This window comes from Canis lupus, chromosome 29 (assembly GCF_003254725.2).
Source record: "Canis lupus dingo isolate Sandy chromosome 29, ASM325472v2, whole genome shotgun sequence".
NCBI classification, from domain to species: Eukaryota; Metazoa; Chordata; class Mammalia; order Carnivora; family Canidae; genus Canis; species Canis lupus.
Window position 1 is genome coordinate 5,561,054 of NC_064271.1, and position 21,851 is coordinate 5,582,904.

The following is a 21,851-nucleotide window of genomic DNA, read 5'->3' on the forward strand; positions in this document are numbered from 1 at the left end:
CACAAAAGGATTTTTAAAAATACATAATTACAGAGAAAATTATGAAATTATTCAATCCTGTAATTAAAGACATTGCGTAAATCGTGTTTAGTTAGGTGGATTAACAAATGTTATAATCACTGTGCTCTTTGTTTTGGCTATTTTTAAAGATGTTCAAAAATGCTTATCAAAATTTGTTCTACTAAATTATCGCCTGATTAGATTTATAAGCATTAACTACTATTTGTATGTCAGATTTCTAAGTCTACTCTGTTAGGTATTTGCAGTTTAGTTGAACATACAAGTGATATTAAATTTTAGGCAGATTTAATCATTGAATGTTAATCAAAAGCATTAAGCGAAGAGAAAAAATAGAAGTGATTGTTCTTATAAGTCTTAGAAATAAGTTCTATAAGCTGAATGTAAAGATTTGAAGGAGAAAAATGTACCTAGAGATAATTTTAGTATACAGGATAACAATTAAAATATGAGGACATGGGAGTATTGCTTCCTATGTCCAAAAGCATTTCTTGAGAATTAAAGGATTAACAATTTCTATCAGAATGACTGTCATTGAATCTACTTTAGAATTCATGCAAAATGGAACTAAAATCAGAATTATGATATCGAACAATCAATGTACTCTTATGAAATCCAGAGAACTGCCATGTCTCGTTACCAGAACTTCCAGAAATTAAATGTCTTAGAAAACCTAATAGGCTTTACAGACTATTACATTAACATGAAAACTGATCCTGTTGCTAATGCAGAATCTGTGTAACTACCACTGAAAAAAGTTCTGTCTCTTGTTTTGGGAAGTAAAATATCTAGGTCTAAGCAATTTAAAAAGCTTTCAGTTAAAAAATTGGTTTGATCAGACTACATGGTTTCTTGGCAAATATGAAGTCAACTCTTTAAGAAAAACTATTCACTCACATGAACTCACTAACCAAGAAAAACATTGATTATCTTAACTAACTTTTCCTATAGGATCTCTCTGCTGAAAATAAAACAATATTCGATGCTGAAACAGAAGATGGATCCTATGAGTGTCTTTCTACGGAAGAAAAAAACCTACCAAAATAGTTTACTAGCCTTCCCACATTCACCAAACACCTCAGCATTCAGAGAACTGCCAGTAATGTACAATGGAAATGAATAAAAAATGAGACTCAGAGAGAGATTTAAAGACAAAAGGTTCAGATCTGGGAGTAGGGGGACATGTATGCCATGCATGCCCTGCTGAAGGCCTGTAGTTCCAAAGTAAAGAGGGAAGGGGACAGAAATAAATATCTACTGGCAATACTGGAAACAGAAAATATTAAAGAAAAGAGACTGGAAGTACTAAAATCCAAGAATGAAAGTACAGGAAATCAATGAAATAAAATAACCTAAAGCTGAAATTCTTCACTTAGCTCCACAGGCAAATCTTTTGGACCACAGCATCATGTTAAAAATCTATTTAAAATTTTAAAGTTCTTTAAATATTAGCAGAGGATTGCTGTAATGTGTATTGTGCATAGATGGCTGGCTGGCTGGATGGGTAGATGGATGGACACATACATATAATTTTAACATTTATTTACCATTCACTATTTTGCAACAATTTTATCAATTTGGCTAGGGAAAAAAAGATGATTGTTGTTAAAGTCTGAGTAAGGAACAAGTAAAGAGCAAAACCTTTTCGAAGTGAGAATCCTTTAATAACTATACTCATTTTCAGAGAACAATAAATACAGAAATTACAAGCAGTATATGTGAGTAATCTTCTCCTTAGCAACAGAAAGCACTTACTTTTATACAACTTAATGGGCAAACACATTTAACAAAAATCAGCATTGGGAAAAGTGACACAACAGAAGATAAGTACAAGTAAAATGAAAAGGTATTTGCTCCTGACCCTAACTACTAAGATTCCTATTCCAGGTACTCTGTCCCAGGTTAAACACGACTGCTGGAGATTCTGAGGTTGGAGGACACATTCAGCTTCGGGCAGCAGCAGTCTGGGGTTGCTCAGATTGGAGCTGTTTACCAAGATATTCCCTAAAACAGCAGGAATAAAATAGGAAGGCATGTTAGAATTTATAGGACAAAGAATCTCTTTCAAAATCAGAGCACAATACACCATGTCATCTATACTTATTTTAATATCTAAACATTAGCAAAATAGCTCCAGAAAATTAATCTATTCCAGATTTGAAAAGTATGTACTGTGTGAATTTTAAATGCTCTCTTTAGCATACATAAGTCATTACACGCACAAACAGGCGATTCTGCATTTCTACTTTCTTGAGGACAAGTCTTGTTTACTGCCATGCCAATTTTGCAACCGAAGAAGTTCAAAATCAATGGAATATTATTCCAAGTAAGTGGACTGACACATGAAAAACACATTTCCTGATACTAGTGAATACAAGTATCTATACTAGAGATGAAAATAAATCACTGAAAATACCATTAAGACTCACAACATGTAATGAAGCTTCTTGTTACTGAACACTTTCTCTGCACCAACATAGTCTAAAACCCTCACAAAGATGGTCATACTGAATCCACAGAATAATCCCAAGAGCAGAGAAGTAGTATTCTCATTGTAGAGGTGAGTCACTTTCATTGTGGCTCAGAGCAGTGGTTTCCAAACTATTTCAATCTCGTTCTCCTTTAGGAAATGAACTGAACATGTATCCTCAGTACATGAATACTTAGCTCTAAATTACATACAGGTAGTACCGTTAATTCCAGGACAAAGAATAACCTCTTTCCTATTTTCCTGTGAACAGCTTGCCCAATCGTTCGTTTTTGAACAAAAGAAGAGATTTTGTTAAAAACAAACAAAACATTTAAAAGGGTCCCTGCTATGAAAAGGAAAAAGAAAGAGCATGAGTTTTGGGTAGAGACCTGGATTTACATTCTAGTTGCACCCCCTCACGGACATGCTGGTTCCAGAGGCTGCGGGATGAGGGCACATGCCGGGTATGAGCAGCCCAGAGTCAGATGACTGCTCTACCTCCATTATCATGGCCTTAGTCCAAAGCTATCAAAAATAGGAAGCAAGACTGTGAAAAGGAAGAAGCATTCGGAATAGAAATCAGAGGGGGAGTTCTGTAGACTAGTGTAGGTGAGGTGTCAGGGACCCCCAGAAGTCTCACAAAGTTGTAAACGAGGTTGAAAGTACTGTGGGACTGACTGAAACCTCCTATAGCATGAAAATGATTTATGTGTTTTCACCCTTACATGAAAGTTCTTATCACTGACTTATCATGGGTGTCATATTAAAGCATATAATATATTTTTGTGTCAACTAGGAGCTACCCTAACATAATTTGAACAATGGATGGAGATCTTATTTTCAACCAACAGTAAGGAAGTAGTTCTAACTCATGCAAGAGCAAAAAAGGAAACCATCTATAAATGTTATTAGACAGGAAAAAAAATAAGAGTTTATGGACACTATAAATGCCCCCACTCTGTGGAGGCCTGCAACTAAGGAGTATGTAGAACTGCGTAAGTTTGATGTGTTGTGTTGTGTTGTGTTGTGTTGTGTTGTGGGGAGAGGGAGAGATGAGGGATGAGAGATGAGAGATGAGTATAACATTTACAACAAAATTTCCATATATTACACACACACACACACACACACACACGTTTTTTCCCTACATAGATATCTAAGAAATTAAGCCTGAAATTAGACATGCTTCATTTTAAGAGGGCTTTCAAATATTCCAATTTTAAAAGTTAGACTGTGTAAAGGATCACCAGAATAAGCCACCCCAAAATATGCCCCTTTGGTATACTACTTTGATCTGTAGACACTTGAAAACAGCAAGTACAGGAAGAGACTTTCTCTGAACTCCCCTTATCTACCTGAAGACAAGTCCTCCAAAAGGAACTCCATTGTCATAAGTCCCTTCCCTGAGAGTTTCATCAACTGGGTAGAACTGACTCTCATCACAAGAGAACAGTCATGAAGTCTACACCACACCCAGACAGACCATGTCACAATCTCATATCTCCCACCTATTCTTCTATGGGCTCAATCATTATTCCTAAAAACCACTTACTTTCCCTCAGAGGCCTACATCTCCACTCCTTTTTCCCTATTAAGATGAAATTTAATCCTGAATTCTAAAGCTACATCTTTAAGTTATCCATTTTTCCCTGAGTATCTCCCATGTGTACATGAGGTATATATGTTAATCAATAGTTTTTCTCATGTTAATCTGTCTATTATAGAATTCCAGCTGAGAACTCAGAAGGGTAGAAGGGAAATTGTTTTTCCTCCCCTCTGAGAGTGATTTCTTAAAAAACATTTTAAAAGTGTACCTAAAAGACACATGGCATCCTTCAATAATAAACTATGGTTCTTTCAATAAAAGACTATGTGAAGACCCATGTTCTAAGTGTAAGTGTCCAAGATAAATCACAAGAGAACATAGGAAAGCCTTTCAGAGCTCAGTGCTCTGAACTGCCAAGTGATAGAGAAGTATCTGGCTGGATCTTGTCACACACAAAGGCTCCCATCTGCTCCACCCATTACAGATACATGAAGGGTGGCTCACTTGCCATTCCAAACTTAACTGATATTTAGGGGACAAGAGTGAATACTTGGAGGTGAGGAAAGATAACTGATTTCTTCACACACACACACACACACACACACACACACACACACACACACACAAAAGGCATAATTGAAGTAAGGGCCAAAGTAGGAGGAATATTAAAACAAAGCAAAGATGAGTTTTTCTAGCAGAGAATTGAAAAGCATTTCCAACCATGGCTTCTTGCCCACTAGTCTTCTGCTCTTTTGTTTTTCCTGGCCAAAAGTCTTTATTACAGATAAAATGCTCTACTATATTCTCATTATTTTCCACAAAGTGGCCCTGAGACATCCACTTCTTCTTCTCAACCTTAATGCCTAGACTGCAGAAAATTCAGGGCTTCCTTAGTGTCTGCTAAGTAGAGTGTATGCAATTTAAGATTTAGAGGAAGGACAAGAACATATATAAGGGGTTTGAATGAGAATGTGTATATTAAGAGCCCCAGATAGAACTTTATGAGCCTAACTTGTAGGTCACAAAATGCCAATAGTCTAAATAGGAGAAGAGCCCAAATGGGACTCATGAAAAAAGAATCAAATCTCCTCCTCAGGTTTTCCTGAAATTAGTTTGCAATGGCATATGAGTTGTTATAATATCAGAGACAGCTGACCTGAGGCTCAACTGAAAAAGATACTAACTGTAGAAAAAGGACCGGCCTACACCAAGCTTTGACAAACATCTACTCCTTTGAACTTGGCTTATAAAATGTTACAGTCCATTTCCCTCATGCCAAATGGCAACACGCAGTCAATTAAAATATTCCCAAGATTCACCGAGGTCTGCCTCTGAATTTCCCGTGAGCCTCCACCATAGGGAAGTGCTAGCACCAAGTGCCTAGGGCTGGGAACACAGGACCCTTGCTTACATTCCACACATTTTTATAAGCCATCATGGAAATTTGCTCGTAGGTACACCCACACATTATCTTCCTATCTTTACAACATCTCTGTGAGGTGAATATCTCCATTTACGGTGGATCAAATGGAGCCTTAGAAAACTTCCAATAACATGCTCAGAGACAAAATGAGCAAATGGCCTGGCTAGGACTCAGATCCTATCCACTTTATACTGTGAAGCTGCCTGGCCCAAATAGGACCCATGAAGGTGTGAGAAGCAGCCATGTTCCTAAGTTTATACATTAGAAAATAGTAAGAGTGTATGAATAATTTCCTCAGGTTAAGGTAACATTAGTGTTGGGCAAAAGGAAAAATAATTATGGATTTTACCTCAAGGGATTATAATATATCCACAACAAAAGACTCAAGAAGAGTTATTTTAAATACATTAATCTAAGTATTGAGTCAGTCTTTCTCTCTGTACCAGAAGATTAATACAAGAATAAAAATTCAACTTATAATTTGTTCATAAAGTGCCCAATTTGTACCAGAAATCCACAGGAGTTTGACATTAAATCTTTGCTTTTTCTACCTAAGAAGCAAAATTTGAGAAGTCTAATATCTTCTCCTCTGTAACTTCATCCATAACTTAAATCATTTAGGATTCTAAATCTCTGAAACTAAAAAAAGAAACAGTCCAAAAACATACTCCCCTTTTAAAAAATCCAAATACAAAATAGTTCACAAAAAAAGACCATATTGCATACTAAGAAAATGTTGACAGTTGATTAAGAAATACCTATGTTGGGGGGGCACCTGGGTGACTCCATCCATTAAGGATTCGACTCTTGGTTTTGTCTCAGGGCATGATCTCATGGGTTGTGGAGTTGAGCGCTGTGTGGGGCTCTGCAATGAGCAGGAAGTCTGCTTGAGCTTCTCACCCTCTGCCCCTCCCCCTTGGGTATCACACATGCCCACGTGCGCACGCACTCTCTCTCAAAAATAAACAAAATCTTAAAAAAAAAAAAAAAAAAAGAGGGGCACTTGGGTGGCTCAGTCAGTTAAGTGTCCAACTCTTAAATTTGGCTCAGGCCATGACCTTCGGGTTGTAAGATTAAGCCCCACATGGCGCTCCATGCTCAGCTCCTCAGGCTCTCTCTCCCTCTCTCCTTCTGCCCCTCCCCCAGCTCACACTTGCTCATGCATATACTCTCTGTCTCTAAAATAAAATCTTTAAAAAAGAAAAAGAAAAAGATCTATTTTATTCTCTTGTCAATGGCCATACAAGTTCTATACTTTGGCACCTACCATAATACTGAAAAACTGCTTTCCAGTTCTTGAGAAAGTTACAGAGGGATTGAAAGAGGCAGTCTGAATATGACATTAGCTATCTAGGCTCCAAGCTGTTAGCAGCTAGTGTACCAGAAGTATTTACTTGAGGTATATTTAGAAAAATAAAAATAAAAAATAAAACATAAAAAAAACCACTAGAGGTATATTAACTCTTAGAAAAGAAAGGCCTTCACCATTTACAATTAAGTGTCAAATCTTTACTATAATTAGGGCTATATAAATAGTCAAACATTTTTATTCGTTCTTTAAAACAGTAGTTGAGGGCAGCCCTGGTGGCACAGCGGTTTAGCGCCGTCTGCAGCCAAGGGCGTGATCCTGGAGACCCGGGATCGAGTCCCGCATCGGGCTTCCTGCATGGTGCCTGCTTCTCCCTCTGCCTGTGTCTGTCTCTCTCTCTACCTGTGTCTCTGCTTCTCTCTGTGTCTCTATGAATAAATAAATTTAAAAAAAAACCCTAAAACTGTAGTTGAATTAAAAAAAAAAAAGGAAGAAACCCATAGTTGAAGACACTGACTACAATTATCATTCAAACACACTTCACCTATATAAATACATGGTAACTTCACCTATATAACTTAGTGCCAGAAAAAAAGTGAATTTTCTCCTGACAAACATGTTTATCTATGAAAACTACAATCTCCCTTATTTCTATTTTTCCCTTGGCAGCCAAAAAGTTCAGTAGAAATTCCACTATTACTATCATTTTAGTCTTTATTCTCTTTAGTATCCTTTTGGTGTATAAATTTTCACAACTAAAATTACAGAGGACCTACATACTATATCTCACATCTTTCTATGAGTTTATTACAATGATTATTAAAACTACAACTGAGTCATAATTTTATTTTTCTTAACATTTGCCCATTCTATCAGGAAACAAATGAGTGTAATATAAATCATAAATGAAATATCCTTCTCTGAATGTATGAAAAATTTTTTGAGAATATGAACTTTATATTGGTTACAACACAGATTTCTACTTGGTAAAGAGAAAAAATGAAATTTAAGTATTTTGTACAAGCCTATTTTTGGGGAATTTTTTTTTATCAGAGTTCAATTTGCCAACATATAGAAGAACACCCAGGGCTCATCCCATCAAGTGCCCCACTCAGTGCCCATCACCCAATTACCCCATCCCCCCACCAACCTCCCCTTCCACTACCCCTTGTTTGTTTCCCAGTGTTAGGAGTCTCTCGTGTTCTGTCACCCTCTCTGATTTTTTCCACTCATTTTCTCTCCTTTCCCCTTTATTCCCTTTCACTATTTCCTATATTCTCCCTGTGGGTGAAACCACATAATGTTTGTCCTTCTCCGACTGACTTACTTCACTCAGCATAATACCCTCCAATTCCATCCATGCTGAAGCAAACGGTGGGTATTTGTCTCTTCTGATGGCTGAGTAATATTCCATTGTATACACAGACAACATCTTCTTTACCCATTCTTCTTCCGATGAACACTGAGCCTCCTTCCATAGTTTGGCTACTGTGGAAATTGCTGCTATAAACATCGGGGTGCAGGTATCCCAGCATTTCGCTACATGAGTATCTTTGAGGTAAATCCCTAGTAGTGCAGTTGCTGGGTCGAAGGGTAGCTCTACTTTTAACTCTTTGAGGAACCTCCACACAGTTTTCCAGAGTGCCTGTACCAGTTCACATTCCCACCAACAGTGCAAGAGGGTTCCCCTTTCTCCGCATCCTCTCCAACATTCGTTGTTTCCTGTCTTGTTAATTTTCCCCATTCTCACTGGTGTGAGGTCGTATCTCATTGTGGTTTTGATTTATATTTCCCTGATGGCCAGTGATGTGGACGGAGCATTTTCTCATGTGCTTGTTGGCCATGTGTAGGTCTTCTGTGGTGAAATTTCTGTTCATGTCTTTGGCCCATTTCATGATTGGATTGTTTGTTTCTTTGCTGTTGAGTTTAATAAGTTCTTTATAGATCTTGGATACAAGCCCCTTTATCTGATATGTCATTTGCAAATATCTTCTCCCAAACTGAAGGTTGTCTTTTAGTTTTGTTGACTGTTTCTATTGCTGTACAGAAGCTTTTTATCTTAAGTCCCAATAGTTCATTTTTGCTTTTGTTTCCCTTGCCTTCATAGATGTATCTAGCAAGAAGTTGCTGTGGCCACGTTCAAAAACGGTGTTGCTTGTGTTCTCCTCTAGGATTTGGATGGATTCTTGTCTCACATTTAGATCTTTCATCCATTTTGAGTTTATCTTTGTGTATGGTGTGAGAGAATGATCTAGTTTCATTCTATCACATTGATTGTTTTACGAGTGTTCAACCAGCCTTGCATCCTTGGGATAAATCCTACTTGGTCATGGCGAATAATCTTTTTAATGTACTATTGTTGGATCCTATTGGCTAGTATCTTGTTGAGAATTTTTGCATCTGTGTTCATCAGGGATATTGGTCTGTAATTCTCCTTTTTGGTGGGGTCTTTGTCTGGTTTTGGAATTAAGGTGATGCTGGCCTCATAGAACAAGTTTGGAAGTATTCCATCCCTTTCTATCTTTCAGAACAGCTTTAGTAGAATAGGTGTGGTTTCTTCTTTAAACCTTTGATAGAACTCCCCTGGGAAGCCATCTGGCCCTGGACTTTTGTGTCTTGGGAGGTTTTTGATGATGGCTGCAATCTCCTCTCTGGTTATCGGCCTTTTCAGGTTTTCTATTTCTTCCTGTTCCAGTTTTGGTAGTTTGTGGTTTTCCAGAAATGTGTCCATTTCTTCTAAATTGCCTAATTTATTGGTGTATAGCTGCTCATAATATATTTTTAAAATCGTTTGTATTTCCTTGGTGTTGGTGGTGATCTCTCCTTTTTCATTCATGATTTTATTAATTTGAGTCTTTTCTTTAAATAAGGCTGGCCAATGGTTTATCTATCTTATTAATTCTTTCAAAGAACCAACTCCTGGTTTTGTTTATCTGTTCCACAGTTCTTCTGGTCTCTATTTCATTGAGTTTTGCTCGAGTCTTTATTAAGTCTCTTCTGCTTGGTGTAGGATCTATTTGCTGTTTTTTTCTCCAGCTCCTTTAGATGCAAGGTTACCTTGTGTATTTGAGTTTTTTCCAATTTTTTGAGGGATGCTTGTATTGCAATGTGTTTCCCTCTCAGGACTACTTTCGCTGTATCCCAAAGATTTTGAATGGTTGTATTTTCATTTTCATTAGTTTCCATGAATCTTTTAAATTCTTCTCTAATTTCCTGGTTGACCCATTCATCTTTTAGAGGATGATCTTTAACCTCCACGTGTTTGAGTTTCTTCCAAATTTCTTCTTGTGATTGAGGTCTAATTTCAAAGCATTATGGTCTGAAAATATGCAGGGGACAATCCCAATCTTTCGGCATCAGTTGAGACCTGATTTGTGACCCAGTATGTGGTCTATTCTGGAGAAAGTTCCATGTGCACTTGAATTCAGTTGCGTTTGGATGGAAAGTTCCATAAATATCTGTGGAATCCATCTGGTCCAGTGTATCATTTAAAGCCCTTGTTTCTTTAGTGATGTTGTGCTTAGATCTTTCATTTTCAGAAGTGCCATGTTGAAGTCTCCTACTATTAGTGTATTATTATCTAAGTATGTCTTTAGTTCGGTTATTAACTGATTGATATACTTAGCAGCTCCCACATTAGGGGCATACATATTCATGATTGTTAGGGCTTCTTGTTGGATAGACCCTTTAACTATGATATAGTGTCCCTCTTCATCTCTTACTACAGTCTTTGGGATAAACTTTAATTTATCTGATAGGAGGATTACTACCCCAGCTTTCTTTTGAGGACCATTTCAATGGCAAAATGGTCACCAAGCTTTTATTTTCAGGTGTGGGTGTCCTTAGGTCTAAAATGAGTCTCTTGTAGACAGAAAATAGACGGGTCTTGCTTTTTTATCCAGTCCAAAACCCTGCAATTTTTGATAGGATCATTTAGTCCATTCACGTTCAGAGTTACTATTGAAAGATATGAATTTAGTGTCATTGTAACATTTATTCAGTCCCTGTTTTTGTGGATTATTTCTTTGGGCATCCTTTTTCTTTTACAGAGTCCCCCTTAATATTTCTTGCAGAGCTGGTTTGGTGGTCGCATATTCTTTCAGTTTCTGCCTATCTTGGAAGCTCTTTATCTCTCCTTCTATTCTGAATAAGGACCTTGCTGGATAGAGTATTCTTGGCTGCATGTTCTTCTCATTTAGGACCCTGAATATATCCTGCCAGCCCTTTCTGGCCTGCCAGGTCTCCGTGGAGAGGTCTGCTGTTAATCTAATATTTCTCCCCATAGAAGTTAGGGATCTCTTGCCTGCTATAAGGATTTTCCCTTCATCTTTGGAATTTGCAAGTTTCACTATTAAATGTCGAAGTGTTAAAGGGTTTGTATTGATTTTGGAAGGGGACCTCTCTATCTCCTGATCTTAATGCCTGTTTCCCTCCCCAAATTAGGGAAGTTCTCAGCTATGATTTGTTCAAATATGCTTTCTGGCTCTCTCTGTCCCTCTTGGCGTTTTCTGAAACCCCAATTAAACGTAGACTCTTCCTTCTGAGGCTATCATTTATTTCCCTTAACCTTTCCTCATGGTCTTTTGTTTTTCTCTGTTGTCCCAGCTTCCTTCCTTGCCATCAACTTGTCTTCTATGTTGCTCATTCTTTCTTCCACCTCATTAACCTTCATCGTTAGGAACTCCAGTTTGGACTGCATATCATTTAATTGATTTTTAATTTCAGCCTGATTAGATCTAAATTCTGCAGTCATGAAGTCTCTTGAATCCTTTATGCTTTTTTCCAGAGCCACCAGGAGCTTTATAATTGTGCTTCTGAATTGGCTTTGTGACACGGAATTGTAACTGTAACTCTGTGGCAGAGAGTACTGTTTCTGATTCTTTTGTGGTGAGTTCTTCCTTCTAGTCATTTTGCTCAGTGCAGAGTGGCTATATGAGTCAGCCTAGTCAAGAATATCAACGATGACCTAAGTAAATTTTACCCTAGATTATTCTGATGAGGTCAGAAACCAGAAAATGAAAACAAAGATCAAACAAAATAAAACATAAGTAACACTAAGGTGAAAACCAGATTTTAAACAAAGTAGTAAAAAATAAAAGGCTAAGAATCCCAAAGAAGATGACAAAAAAAAAAAAGAAAAAAAAAGAAAGAAAAAAGCAAAAGAGGAAAAAAAAGAAAAAAGAGAGGAAAAAGGGGGGGACTGGGAGATGGTGGTGGTAAAGCAGTTGTAGTGGAGGGAGAATGTAGTCTATCTGAGGGGCTCTAGGGGGTGATCCTCTTGGTCCTGAGTATATTAAGTTCTGGATATTAGAAGACGCTCAGTCCCAAATTTATATAAACCAGAAATACTTGTAGACGGCCCCAACATTGACCACCAAAACATAAATGAGATAAAAGAGGGGGGCAGAATGGGAATGAGGAATCTCACAGAATGAACCAGCACACTATACCACTTGGTTCTGGGTGCATGCTGGTCATGTTTTAGAAGGTATTAAGGCCATCATAGAACAAAATGAGAGAAAACAAAAAACAAATCTCATATATCTCCCAAAATTAAACTGAGTATGTTGAAGGGAATCCAGAAGTGGAAAATATATCTAAGACATGTAATTGTAGAAATATGGAAGTCAAAAAGGAAGAAACTTGAAATGAAGAGGTGGTAAAATATTGTAGTTAAGGTGGGAAAACAGAAAAAATATTGGAAAATTTTAGTCTGATATAAAAATGAGTTGTACTGGAAAAAGGGGGGTGGGGGGGAGGTGGAACCATCTAGTTCTATGTACTATAAATCCCTCGACTTCCCCTGGAGCTTTCTAGCGCTGCTTGGTCCAGAACTTGCTCTTTTCCAGTCCTTCCTGCTGGTCTTCTGCAGAAGGTTCTGCTGTGCTGATTCTCAGGTGTGTGCACCTCGGGGGATGCACCGCCCCCTGCCGGGTGCCGGGCTCAGTGGGAGCTGCTTACCCCATGAGGCCCCTGTTCCCTGGTGGCCCCACTCAGTCCCAGGCACAGGGTGACACCAGGAGGAACACCACCACTGGCGGCGGCCAGCTCTCCGGCTCTGGAGTCAGCTCCTGCAGTAACTACGGCAGCTCCCCACTGGTCTGCATGTTCCCGGGGTGGCACAGGTGCACTGATCCGCACCGCCTGGGGGCGCCCGGCGGCAGGGGCGTCCTCGCTGTCCTGTGCCCTCCCGGCCTCCGCCTGTCCCGGGGGGAGCGCAGGATCCTGGGCTGTGTCCCCGGCGCCCTGGGATCGGGGCCTGCGCTGCTGGAATCGCTCCCGGGGCCACGGCTCCCGAAGGCAGCAGGACGCAGCCCCTCCGCCCGGAGCCACCACCCGCCGGGCGCCCCCAGCCCTTTACGGAGATGGGCCGCGGTGTGGGTGCGCGTTCCCCCGGGCGCCCCTCCTCTCCTCGTGCCCCCGCAGACTGGCGGCGTCCCTGCCCCTCCTACCTCCCTGCTGAGCGCCTTTCCCTCCGCCGCCGGATTTCTCAAGTTCCCAAGTTCCCGCTTCTCCGGGGCTGGGCTCTCCTGCCCCCGAGGCCCTTAGCCCGGCTCCTCGCGGGGCCCCTCCCCCACCGGATTCTTTTTTATTTTATTTTTTTCCGCCTTCCTACCTGCTAGAAGCGAAAACCCTTCTCTCTGTAGCGTCCGCTGTTGTCTTACTCTCAGGTGGGATTCGGATCCGTGGGTGTTCAGGGCGGTGTGACAGTCACCTAGGTGAGCGGGCGGGGCCGGGCGACCAGAGGACACTACCCCTTTGCCATCTTGCCCCACCTCCACCAGCCTATATTTTTAATGCTACTTTACTACAGTTATAAGTTGTTACTCCTCCACCCTTTATCATTATTTTGAGTATCGTACAAAGCAAATTTGGTTTTTACAAATGTATTTTCCTATGTAACTACTGAACAATGTAATGCCTTCTACCATCTGCATCTAATGTACAGTTATAGTTAAATCCCAAATGTAAGGACACACAGTCAACCTGTTTCCACAATACTTTAAAAATCTCCACCTAGGGGCAGCCTGGGTGGCTCAGTGGTTTAGTGCCGCCTGCAGCCCAGGGCGTGATCCTGGAGACCCAGGATCGAGTCCCACATCAGGCTCCCTGCATGGAGCCTGCTTCTCCCTCTGCCTGTGTCTCTGCCTCTCTCTCTGTCTCTCGTGAATAAATAAATAAAATCTTTAAAAAAAAAATCTCCACCTAGGAATAGTGATCACCACGATGCATACCATTTCCTAGTGCCTGCTACTTACTGAGCACTGCACTAATGGCTTGACGTACATTTTCTAATTTAATCTCCACCATAATATTCATAAAAGCTACAGATGAGCCCCACTTTTACAGATAAGGAGCTAGAGTTTAGCGATGAAAATGACATGCTGTAAGGTTAGGATAAATAGTGGCAGGAGGGTTTGTACCTGAATCTGATTTAAAACTCAGAGTCTTAATCACTAAGTAATACTGCCTGTTGGTATACTACTGTATCTCCCACTGGCTAAGGACATATTATTGTGTAGATATGAGAATAAAAAGTTTCAGAACATCACAATGTGAATCCTCTATTTTTCAAATACATTTTCATAACCACCAGCCATTTCACTTTCTAACAGCATTTAAATCCAAAGATTAATAGATTAGCAGTATCTTTAAGAGGTCAGTGATTCTAAAAGTAGAATCTATTTATTTGAATTCTGGTCGTAAGAAACAAAAATGTACATTTTAAAATCAATTGCATTAGAGTCTATTACAAAAGCAATTTAGTTAGGCAAAGTTTGCAATAACAAAGTTATTTTTCACACAGGAATTCCAACAATCAAATTATTTTAAACTAGCTATAAAATCTAAATATCCAGAGTTTCTTTGGCTCTAGCTTATTTTCAAGAATAGTCCTTCTTTACCTATTACCATCAGCTTTATAATTAGATCAGCAGTGTCTTTCACACTTAATCATTTTTCCAACATGTGGCCATGATATGCAATGCACTGAGCCACTCAAAGCACAAAGCCACCCAAAGAGTTGGCAGCAGACACTCCTTTTCCTCTTATCTTTTTAAGACTTATTTTTTTAAGAGTAGTTTTAGGTTCACAACAAAACTAAGAGGAAGGGACAGAGATTTCCCATATACATCCAGCCCTGACACATGCACAGCCTCGCCCAATACCAACATCTCACATGAGAGTAGTACTTTTTTTTTTTTTTTTTTTTTTTTACCAATGATGAACCCGCATTGACATATTATAATCATCCAAAGTCCATAGTTTACCATAGGGTCCATTCTTGGTGCTGTCCATTTTATGCCCTTGGATGAATGTATAATGACATATCATCATCGTATCAAACAGTATTTTTACTGACCTCAAAACCCTCCAGCTATTCATCCCTTCCTCCTTTCTCACACAATTGATTTTTTTATAGTCCACATAGTTTTGCCTTTATACATTTATACAGCATGTAGCTTTTTCAGATTGGCTTCTTCCATTTAATAATATGCATTTCAGGTTCCCGTATGCCTTTTCATGGCTTGATAGCTTGATAATATTCCATTGTCTGGATGTACCATGGCTTGTTTATGCACTTACCTACTGAAGGACAGCTGGACAGCAAATCCAAATTTTGGCAATTATGAATAAAGCTGCTACATTCCTGTGTAGGTTTTCATGTGGATACAAGTTTTCAATCCCTTTGGGTAAATACCAAGATGCACAACTGCTAGATCATATGATAAGAAAATACTTAGTTTGATAAGAAACCACCAAATAGTCTTCCAAAGTCACTGTACTATTTTGCATTCCTACCAGGAATAAATGAGAGTTCCTGTTACTGCACAGCCTGGCCAGTAATTGGTATCAGTGTTCCAGATTTTGGCTAATCTAATAGGCATGTAGTAGTATCTTGATTTTGTTTTAATTTGCATTTCCCTGATGACATATGATGTGCAGCATCTTTTCCTATATTTATTTACCATCAGTGTACCTTCTTTGGTGAGGTGTCTGTTAAGGTCTTTGACTAATTTCTTACTGAGGTTGTTTTCTCATTGTTGAGTTTTAAGAGTTCTTTGTATATTGCAGATAATAGTCCTTTATCAAATGTGTCTTTTGCAAGTATTTCCTCCCAGTATGTGACTTGTCTTCTGATTCTCTTGACATTATTTTTCACAGAGAAGTAGTTTTTAATTTTTGTGAAGCCCAATTATTTCTTTTACAGATCATGCATGCCCTTAGCACTTTATCTAAAAAGGTATCACCGTACCCAAGGTCATCTAGGCTTTCTCCCATATTATGTTCAAGGGGTTTTATAGTTCTGCTTTTTATATTTAGGTCTATGATCCATTTTGAGTTAATTTCTGTGAAGGTTGTAAGGTCTATGCCAGATTCATTTTTGCATGTGGAAGCCCAGTTGTCATCCATATCGTATGTTGAAAAGACTATCTTTGTTCCATTGTATTGCCTTTGCTTCTTTCTCAAAGATCAGTGGACTATATTGGTGGGGGCATTTCTAAGTTCTCTGTTCTGTTTCATTGCCTATTTGTCTCTTCCTTTATCAATATCACACTGTCTGGAGTACTGCAGGTTTATAGTAAGTCCTGAAGTCAAGTAATGTCAATCTTCTAACTTCGTCCTTCTCCTTCAATACTATATTGGCTATTTGGGTTTTTTGCTCTGCATATAAACTTTGTAATCAGTTTGTGGATACCCACAAAATAACTTGCTGGAATTTTAATTGGCATTGCATTCAATCTACAGATCAAGTTGAGAAGAAGTAACATCTTAATACTGTATCTTCCTATTCATAAACATGGGATCTCTCTCCATTTATTCAGTTCTTTGATTTCATTCACATAGTTTGGTAGTTTTCTTCATCTAGATCTTAAACATATTTTGTTAGATTTGTACCTAAGTATTTCCTTTGGGGGGTGCTAATGTATATGGCTTTGTTTTTAATCTCAAATTCCATTTTTTCATTGTATATAGGAAAGCAATTTACTTCTGTGTATTAACCTTGTACCCTACAATCTTGTTGTAATCACTTATTAGTTCCAGGAAAGTTTATCTGTCAAATCTTTAGTATTTCCTACATAGACAATCATGTCATCTGGAAACACAGACAGTTTTATGTCTCCCTTCCCAATCTGTATACCTTTCAGTTCCTTTTCTTGTCTTATTGCATTAAGCAAGAACTTCATGTTCGATGTCAAAAAAGGAGTCATATGTGAGAGGGGACATCCTTGCTTTGTACCTGATCTTAGTGGGAAAGCTTCCAGTTTCTCAGCATCAAGTAAGATGTTAGCTATAAGGTTCTTTATAAAGAACATCTATTTGAGAAAGTTCACCTCTATTCCTAGTCTACTGAGAGTTTTTATCAAAAATGGGTGGTGATTTTGGTGAATGCTTTTTCTGCATCTACTGATATGATAATGTGATTTTTCTTTTTTAGTTTTTTGATGTGATGGATTATATTGATTTTTGAATGTTGAACCAACCTCATGCATCTGTGATAAATCTCACTTGGTTGTCATACAGAATTCTCTTTTACACAATTGTTGGATTCAATTTGCTGCTATTTTGTTGAGGATTTTCTGGTCTATAGTTCTCTGGTAATGTCTTTGTCTTTGGTTTTCATATTCGAGTAAAACTGGCCTCATAGAATGAGTTAAGAAGTACTTGCTCTACTTCTATCCTCTGAAAGAGACTGTAGAAAACTTTCCCAAATATTTGGTAGAATTCAACATGGAACCCATCTGGACCTGGTGCTTTCTGTTTTGGAAGATTACTAATTGTTGATTCAATATCTTTAATAAAGGCCTATTCAGATCATCTGTTTCTTCTGTGAGTTTTGGCAGATTGTATCTTTCAAGGAATTTGAAATTTCATCTAGGTTATCAAATTTGTGTGCATAGAATTAGTCACAGTATTCCTTTGTGTTATCCTTTTATTTTCTGTGAGATGCGCTGTGGTGTCTGTCTTTTGTCTCTGATATTAATCTGTGCCTTCTCTTTTTTTCTTTACATAGCCTGGGTGGATGGAGGCTTATAAATATTATTGCTTTTTTCAAAGAACCAGCTTTGATTTCATTAGTTTTTTGCTATTTTCTGTTTTTAATTTATTTGATTTATTCATATTATTTCTTTTCTTCTACTTACTCTGGATTTAATTTTCTTTTCTTTTTCTCATTTCCTAAAATGGAAACTTAGACTGAGTTTTCTTCTTTTCTAATATATGCTTCCAATGCTATAAATTTCCCTCTAAGAACTGCTTTTACCACATCCCACAAATTTGGTCAGTTATATTCTCATTTTCAATTAGTTGAAAATATTTCTTAATTTCTCTTGTAATTTCTTCTTTGACCTTACATTATTTTAGAAATATATTGTTTCATCCTCACATATTTGGGATTTTCCAATTATCTTTCTGTTATTTATTTCTAGTTTAACTCCATTGTAGTCTGAAAGCAGACCCTGAATAATTTCTAGACTTCTACATTTGTTAAGGTGTGTTTTACGTCTCAGAGGGTGGTATTGGTAAATGTTCCATGAGCTTGAGAGAAATGTATATTCGGTTGTTAGTGGCTGAAGTAGTCTACAAATGTCTATTATATCCAGTTGATTGATGGTGCTGTTGAGTTTAACTATGTCCTTACTGATTTTCTGCCTGCTAGATGTGTCCATTTCTGAGAGAGGGATATCAAAGTCTCCAACTATAAATGTAAAATTCATCTATTTCTCCTTATAGCTGTATCAGTTTTTGTCTCACATAGTTTGATGCTGTTGTTAGCATGTTAACAATTACAATACCTTCTGGGAGAACTGACCCTTTTAGTAAAGCCCTTCTTTTATCCCTGATAAACTGTCCTTAATTTGTAGTCTGTTTTGTATGAAATCAATACTACTCCTGCTTTCTTTTGATTAGTGTTAGCATAGTATATTTTTCTCCATCTATTTACTTTTAATCTATATTTGCCTTTATATTTAAAGTGGATTTCTTATAGACGATATATAGTTTGGTCATATTTTTTATCCACTCTGATAATCTCTTTCAATTGGTACAGACTACTGAAATTCAAAGTGATCACTGATATAGTTAAATTAATATCTACCATACTCATCACTATTTTCTATTTGTTGCCCTTGTTCTTTTGCTCCTAGTTTTGCCTTCTACTCTTTGCCTTTTGGTTTTAACTGAGCAATTTGTATGATTCCATTTTCTCTCCTTTCCTGGCATATTAGTTATACTTTTTTTACCTTTTTAATGGCTGTCCTAGAGTTAGCAGCATATGTTTATAATTAATCCACATCCACTTTCAAATAACACTATACCACTTCATGGGTAGTGTGAGAACACTGCTGTCATCTATTTCACTTACACATAAATGTTCAGAAGCATATACACACACAAGCATACATAATCAAATAGAATGTTGCTATTAGTATTTTGAATAAACTGCTGTTTTATCAATTAAGAAGAAGAAGAGGGTGGCTTTTCTGAGGGTGGCTTTTCTGAGGGTGGCTCAGTGATTGAGCATCTGCCTTTGGCTCAGGGCATGGGATCAAGTGCCACATCAGGCTTCCTGCACAGAGCCTGCTTCTCCCTCTGTCTAGGTCCTGCCTCTCTCTGCGTGTGTCTCTCATTAATAAATAAAAATAAAATCTTTAAATTTTTATTTTATTTTATTTATTAATTAGAGAGAGAGAGAGAGAAGCAGAGACACAGGCAGAGGGAGAAAAGCAGGCTCCATGCAGGGAGCCTGACATAGGACTTGATCCCCGGGCCTCCAGGATCATGCCCTAGGCTGAAGGCAGCGCCAACCATTAAGCCATCGGGGCCACCCCTAAAATCTTTAAAATAAACAAAAATTTAACACAAAAGGAGAAAAGTTTTTATTTTACCTTCAGTTATTCCTTCTTTCTTCTTTGATGTTCTTCCTTTCTCTGTGTAGATCTAAATTTTTGACCTTTAATATTTTCCTTCTGTCTAAAGAACTAATTTCTTTCCATATTCCTTGTAGGGAAGATCTACAAGCAACAAATTCCCTCAATTTTTGTCTAAGAAAATCTTCATTTCTCCTTTACTTCTGAAAGATAATTTTACAGAATACAGAATTCTAAGGTGGTGGGATTTTTCCTCTCACCACTTCAAATATTGCACTTCTTGCTTGCATGGTTTCTGAGAAGTTGGATGTGATTACTTTTGTTCCTCTATACGTAAGGTGGGATTTTTTTCCCCCCCCTCTGGCTTCTTTCAGGATTTTTTTTTTTTTACTTTGATTTTCTGTAATTTCAAAAATTATATGCCTCAGTGTACATTTTTGGCATTTATCCTGCCTGGTATTCTCTGACCTTCCTGGATCTGTCATGTGGTGTCTGTAATTAATTTGGGGGAACTTCTCAGTCATTATTGTTTCAAGTATTTCTTCTGTTCCTTTCTCTCTCTCTTCTCCTTCTGGCATTCCCATTACATGTATTTTATACCTTTTGTAGATGTCCCACAGTCCTTGGTTATTCTGGTGTGTTCAGTCTTTGTTCTCTTTGCTTTTAGTTTTTGGAGGATCTTCTAGCTCAGAGATTCTCTCATCAGCCATGTCCAGTACATTAGAAAGCACATCAAAGACATTCTTCATTTCTATTATAGTGGGGTTTTTTTTATTAAAGATTTAATTTATTTATTCATGAGAGAGAGAGGCAGACACACAGGCAGAGGGAGAAGCAGGATCCATGCAGGGGGCCTGATGTGGGACTTGATCCCAGGACTCCAGGACCACACACTGAGCTGAAGGCAGACACTCAACCACTAAGCCACTCAGGCGTCCCTCTATTATAGTGTTTTGTTTTGTTTTGTTTTGTTTTTTAACAGCATTTCTTTGTGGTTCTTTCTTAGGACTTCTAATTCCCTGCTTACACACTGTTTACTTGTCCTTGCATGCTGTTTACTTTATCCATTACAGTTCTTAGCATAATAACCATATTGTTTAAAATCTCCAGTCTGATAATTCCAACATCACTGCCATGGCTGGTTTCTGATATTTACTTTGTCCCTCCACACTGTGCTTCTTGCCTTTTGGTATGCCTTGTAATATTTTCTTGACAGTTGAACATGATGTACTAGGTAAAAAGAAGTGCTATAAATAAACTTTCAGTGATATGGTGGTGAGGTGGGGGAGGGGAAGCATTCTACTATCCTGTGATTAAATCTCAGTCTTTTAGTGAGCGATGACCTCTGGACTGTAAACTTCACAACTATTTCTCGGAATTTTTTTCCTCCCCATTTGGGTGGGATAGGATGGCTAAAGAAAGCTAAAGTTGGTTAGTTACTTCCCTTCCCCTACTCAGACAGACTCTAATAATATCCCATATCCCAGCAGGTAAGGCTCTACTTAGCTAGTTTCCCCTGAGAATAGGTCTTATTAAGAAAAGAGTACTCTGGCATATTTCTAGATGGCTCTCTTTCCTCTGCCCTTGCCAGAAGCCTGAAGGGATGTTTCTCAGATATTTACTTGGGAATCTGGTCTAGCTCCTGGAGATAAATCCCACTGCACAGTAAGGACCCACTATGACTGGGACCCCCTCAAGTTTTTAACTTTCAGACCTGCCCACACTGAGCCTCCTGAATTCAGCACAGTTCAAGTTTTCCAACCAAAGAAGAGCTGTTGATTTTTCAGCCTGTTCAGCTTTTTACTTATGGTTGGGATGGAGTGGCAACTTCCAAGCTTCCTTTTAAATGCTCGTTCCTGATCAGTACGTAGTTGTAACCAAAAGTAATCTGTGCAATGCAGAATATACACCCTACATGACCCCATTACATACAAATACAGCTATGCACCATGCAATGTGGGAGAAATGTTTGCGTTGTTATAAGGACTTTTAAGAAGAAAGTTTATTTTATATTAGTTATCAAAATAGTATGTAAGCAAATTCTGTATTTAAGGCCCATTATAGATTCTTTCTTCTTGAATTATATTTAGAATGTTAAGGCTTTTAAGTGCATTACAGTAGAGAGAGTGTCAATTTATCTTGAGTATTAGGTCAGTGCCTGGCATACTCTAAGAGGTCAACAATGTTGAATGAAAAGTAGCTGAAGAATCCTA

General features: G+C 38.2%; 1 protein-coding gene across 7 annotated transcripts in view; it reads right to left on the minus strand.

Annotated features, from left to right (window-relative positions):
* Nucleotides 1–1,660: 1,660 nt before the first annotated feature.
* The window catches only part of ATP6V1H (ATPase H+ transporting V1 subunit H), a 162,906-nt gene continuing 142,715 nt past the window's right edge, over nucleotides 1,661–21,851 (minus strand). For 6 of the 7 annotated variants that reach the window (XM_025477734.3, XM_035708351.2, XM_025477733.3 and 3 more), the window contains one exon: nucleotides 1,661–2,022. In XM_025477734.3, coding sequence (XP_025333519.1) covers nucleotides 1,962–2,022 — 61 coding nt within the window. In that variant the 3' untranslated portion in view covers nucleotides 1,661–1,961. The remainder of the gene's footprint in view (nucleotides 2,023–21,851) is intronic. The other variant, XR_003147585.3, reaches the window with a different exon arrangement.